This window comes from Marmota marmota, unplaced genomic scaffold, assembly GCF_001458135.2.
Source record: "Marmota marmota marmota unplaced genomic scaffold, marMar, whole genome shotgun sequence".
Classification (NCBI taxonomy): domain Eukaryota; kingdom Metazoa; phylum Chordata; class Mammalia; order Rodentia; family Sciuridae; genus Marmota; species Marmota marmota.
This window is the reverse complement of record NW_026000171.1, coordinates 6,829,376-6,834,164: the sequence shown is the minus strand read 5'-3', so window position 1 is coordinate 6,834,164 and position 4,789 is coordinate 6,829,376. Positions and strand designations below refer to the sequence as shown.

The following is a 4,789-nucleotide window of genomic DNA, read 5'->3' as shown; positions in this document are numbered from 1 at the left end:
CACATTGGAAGGCATGTGAAGAGCTACCACATGTGCTAGATTGCCCTTTTTTTTTTTTTTTTTTTTGCTAATTGGTAATTTTTAAAATATAATGTTTCCTGGACTGAGACTTTGATAGAATGACCACGGTGGGTGGTGGGAATAGCTTCTGGGAGTGATTCCTGTCTCCCTACATGTTTATAAGGCATGGAAGAGCAGGATTCACAGCTCTTAGGAAGTCCGACCCTTGTTGGCCTGACAGCTTGTCACTGGGGCAGTCAAAGCCACAGGGACGGTTAGAGGCACTTTGCTCCTGTCCTTGGCTCAGACTCAGTGGATCCTCAATGTGGCCTCAGTTGAACCTAAGACGAGAAGGGCCAGTAAGATTTCACTGGAGCCTGTTGGAAGGGTGTGAGGGAGGTGAGAGACGCTGGTGTGGGGGGAGAACAGAGGGATAGGAAGTGTCACCAGTGGGGAGAAAACTGAGCTATCTGGTGATGGAATGTGTGAGGATAGATGTGTGGCCACTGGCCCAGGGGGAGTAGTGTTTGAGGGCATGGTAGTGGGGATGGACATTCTGGTGGGCAAGAGGGAAGGAAAGGAGAAGAGAGTTGGAGAAGCAGGAGGGAATTAGTCCCCATGAAGGACTGGTAGGTGGAGTTGGGGATGTTTGGACAAGGAAACTCTTTGAAGCTTTTCTCTGGTCCTCCCTACCCTGGACCAGGTCCCCTCCCCTCCATAAAGCCATTAGCTTCTGGTGCCAGCCCTATCTCTGCTCCATCTCTCTTGGTTCCAGTCGATGCATTCACAGACCTCCTGCCCTGAGGGACGGGGGAGGATTTATGGGGGATCGAGGGGAGGGGGCGGGGGCATCCTTTAGAGGAGGCAGGAGAGGTCTGTTAGGAAAGTAGGGTGTGGGGAGCTGTTAGTCGGCCACGCTAGAGGCCGGGTCATTTCCGAGCTGCCTCTGCATGACAAAGGGAAGGAGCGAGCCTCTTCTTTGATCTGCCCCCTGCCGGCCCCACACACCTGCCTGTTGGTGCCCCCGCCCCAGCTGAGACCTCAAGAAGAAAAACCAAAAGGGGGTGGGGAAAGGCCATGTCCCAGCGCTCCTGGATCCTGCTCAGGCCACCTTCCTCTCTTGGTGGCCCCAGGACAAAAATATTTCCTAAACTGATGACCCAAAGCACCTGCCGCCCCCTCCCAGAGAGCCTGGAGACCCAGAACCCACGGACTGGCGTGGTGAGATGGGGGCGGGGGCAGCCTGGAGCAATGCTGTGTGTTTGTGTGTGTAGGGCTGGAGGTGTAAGGGGTCCTGGGAAGAAGACTCATTGGAGATGTGGGGTCCCGCCCCAGATAGAAGCTAAGGGAGAAGCGAGGTGGGGGTGAGCAGGAGGGGGCGTGTGTTTATCTGCTCACTCTAGGATCCAGAAGCATGGATTTCCCGTATGTTTCCAAAGGCTTTGGGGACGTGGGGCACAGGCATTAGTTTCTAAAAACGCAAGGCAAAGATGTGGAGCTCTCTGGTGCTCCACGGGATGGGTGGTGGCTTGTGAAAGATGCGTCCTCACCACACGCGTTGGATTCGAGAGATGCAGCCCAGGAGCCGGCTGTGTCCTTCGCCTGCAGTTGGGAAAGGTGTTCCGTGCAATTCCTCCCCCGCCTCGCGGTGGGTGCGCAGAGGCCACCAATGCTTTTGGGACAAGGGCTCGCGGTTGGCTGTACGGCTATTACATTTCTCAGAGAAGTGCCTTGAGAAAGTGGAAAGTCCTCGTTCTTCTCTGTGCTATTATTCTTTAAGGGTAAACAGGGTTGGAATTTAGAAAACTTGTTTGGAGAGAGAAGGATTCAGATGGAGAGGGAAGACTCCTACTTGGGTATGGGTTAAATCGAGTTCACCTATGAAGAAGAATCTGAAGGTCAGAGAAGTAGATCTCCAGGCTGGGGTGAGATGTGGAGTGGATGGTCCTCCTTTCTCTGAATGTTCTAGAAGGGAAAGTGTACTTTGCAACCGTCAAAGCAGCTTCCTATGCGCAGCACTGCGCGGCCTCTGTTCTTGAAATGATTTGTTTTCATTCCTCTTTTTTGGTTTCTCAGCTCATTATTTCCGTTGGAATTAAGTCCCACAGTTTGAGGTAGGAGGCCTAAAAGCCCTATGGTGAGAGGATAAGCAGTAAGAGGTGGAAGTTGGAAAGGGCTGAATTTCCTTGGGGAGGATTTGACTTCAGGTCCATCCCAGAGGCCATCCGTGCGCTTTTCTGCATCCCTCTGCTCCCTCCTAGTCTTCTGTATCTGTTGCATTTGCACCCTGATTCTCCCTTCATTTCTCCAGGAAGCCCCACATTGGAAGCTGTCTGTCCCAGGGCACTGGGGCGGGCTGAGGCCGACCATGCCTAGCCTGCTGCTGCTCTTCACTGCAGCTCTGCTCTCCAGCTGGGCCCAGCTGCTGACGGATGCCAACTCCTGGTGGTGAGTGAGAGGGGCTTTGGTCCTGCTCTGTACCCTAAGGTTCCTTGGGTAATCAAGGTGTGGGCAGGGGGCACCATGGGTTGTGATTACACCCTATCCATAGGAACGTGATAGGGCCTCTTGCATCCCAGGCAAAGTTGGAGAGCTTCTTTTTGCTCTCCAGTTCTTAGAGGTAAAGATTCCCTGAAAATAAAGGATTTGTTCTTTTTTTTTCTTAGATCCTGTTAACAATCCCTTTTTCTTGAACCTTTCCTTATCCTCATGAATTGTTATAAATAGCTTTTTAATTTTTATTGAGTTAATAAAAATATTGATAGCATGCAGGAGGCCCTGGGTTTGATCCCCAGAACTGGGTAGGGGAGGGATGGGAAAGAAGGAAAGGAAAAAGAGAGAAAAAACCCTATGAAACTGGGCATAGTGGCACATTCCCAAAGTCCCAGCTACTCAGGAAGCTGAAACAGGATGGTCACTTGAGTCCAGGAGTGCAAGGCCAGCCTGAACAACACAGAAAGACTCTGTCTCAAATGTTGGGCTGGGGCTATAGCTCAGTGATAGAGCGCTTGCCTGGCATGTGTAAGGTACTGGGTTCGATTGTTAGCACCACATAAAAATAAATAAAATAAAGGCATTCTGTCCACCTACAACTTGAAAAAAAATACTTTAAAAAAACGTGTATGTTGATATCTGGGTGTTTGTTTGTTTGTTTTGCCAGCAGAGGCAGAAAGAGTAAAATTCCTGTTTTTATCAGTCTAAAGACTAGATGAGGGATTTGCAAGACCATGTGTGTCCTTCTGTATTTTTAAGATGACTGTCATTGCCAAGTAACATGGAAATGGCAGACGATCGCTACTTATTTTGCATGATCTGTGACCCACTTACATTTTTATTCAGATGGCAAGTCTGTAGCTTTCTCATCTAACTTAATGCTTTATTATGTCTAATGGATGATGAGAAAAAGGGAGATCCCTGAACTGATCAACAGTGGGTTAGGGCATGTGTGGAGTGAGATATGGAAGTGAAAATGTTTAGAATACATTGTGATGTGTGTACTTGGACTCCTATTTTAAAGGCATAGGGGATTCCATTGAAGGGAATTGATTTCCATCATGTACCCTGCATTAGGGCTAAACTGAACTGATCATTCCTACTCCTTGGACAGGCATGTGTCAACATTTGGCTCTTTTTGCCCTCTGCCTTGAATAAACAGCTGCCTGGCCACCCCACCTCCTTCTCTGTCTTTTCCCCATCCTTTAAGACCAGTACAAATTCTGGCCATCTCCTTATACAGGATTCTCCCTGGGGGAAGAGCTTTCCCTATATGATCATAGTAGATCCAGAATCTTGTCTGTCTTAGACATTTGACATCTCACGTATCATTTGTATTTATCCCTTGTGTCCTTTTAAGACTTGAACTCTGTTTTACTAATTTCCCCTTCTAAGTCCTAGGTCCTTCAGGGCCTGGTACCAGAAAACATCCCATAATTGTGTTAGCTGAATGACATTACACTGCTCACAGACACACACTCACTTCTTGTCCTCCCCGCCCTGCTTTCTGGATTGCTGTTGTAGGTCTTTAGCTATGAACCCGGTGCAGAGACCAGAGATGTTTATCATCGGTGCACAGCCTGTGTGCAGTCAGCTTCCTGGGCTCTCCCCTGGCCAGAGAAAGCTGTGCCAGTTGTACCAGGAACACATGGCCTACATCGGGGAGGGAGCCAAGACGGGTATTAAGGAGTGCCAGTACCAATTCCGGCAGAGGCGATGGAATTGCAGCACTGTGGACAACACGTCTGTCTTTGGCAGAGTCATGCAGATAGGTAAGAGGCCACTTAAATATGATTTGGCCACAGGAACTGTGTTCATATTGGCTGGGTTCATTTAAGCTGTTCCAGGACTAGCGCATCAAGAGCCCAGATGGGGGCCTCCTTGGGTTCTTTCTAGGCTTGGCAGCAGCATGCAAAAAGGAAGAGAGGCAGGTACATAAAGAAGCAGCATTCTGGATAATTCTCCATGTCCCTGCAGCCTCTGCTTTCCAGCTTCACCCTGGCAGGCTCTATGTGACTCACCCTGGGTGGAACATCTGAGTTGAGTTAGAGTGGCTTAGGAGACCCGCCCATCACCGCTGCTTTTGTCTCAAAGACAACAAGGGCCTCCCTTTTAGTTTTTTTAGAGTCTTGGGTAGAGAACCCAAAATTGCTGTCCTGAATAGCTGAAAGATGTTTGCCTCTTCCACTTGGACCCTCAAGAGACAGAAACTTTGGACCAAATTGGTGATAGCTGTCATTAACCCAACCCAGATCCAGTTTTAGCTTTTTTCATTTGAAAAGGTGTGTGTGTGTGA

At 49.1% G+C, this 4,789-nt stretch overlaps 1 protein-coding gene and 1 long non-coding RNA gene across 4 annotated transcripts in view; one reads left to right on the top strand and one right to left on the bottom strand.

The window, feature by feature from the left end:
• Positions 1-4,789, bottom strand: part of LOC107155014 — a 77,424-nt gene that overhangs the window by 11,386 nt on the left and 61,249 nt on the right. The window lies entirely within an intron of this gene.
• Wnt5b (Wnt family member 5B) overlaps positions 1-4,789 on the top strand; it is a 114,045-nt gene that overhangs the window by 95,762 nt on the left and 13,494 nt on the right. Inside the window, exons 1-3 of one of the 3 annotated variants that reach the window (XM_015500775.2) lie at positions 494-629; positions 2,312-2,448; positions 4,018-4,265. In XM_015500775.2, coding sequence (XP_015356261.1) covers positions 2,369-2,448; positions 4,018-4,265 — 328 coding nt within the window. In that variant the 5' untranslated portion in view covers positions 494-629; positions 2,312-2,368. Of the gene's footprint in view, positions 1-493; positions 630-902; positions 1,222-2,311; positions 2,449-4,017; positions 4,266-4,789 lie in introns of those variants that run through there. The other 2 variants (XM_048787714.1, XM_048787715.1) reach the window with 2 other exon arrangements.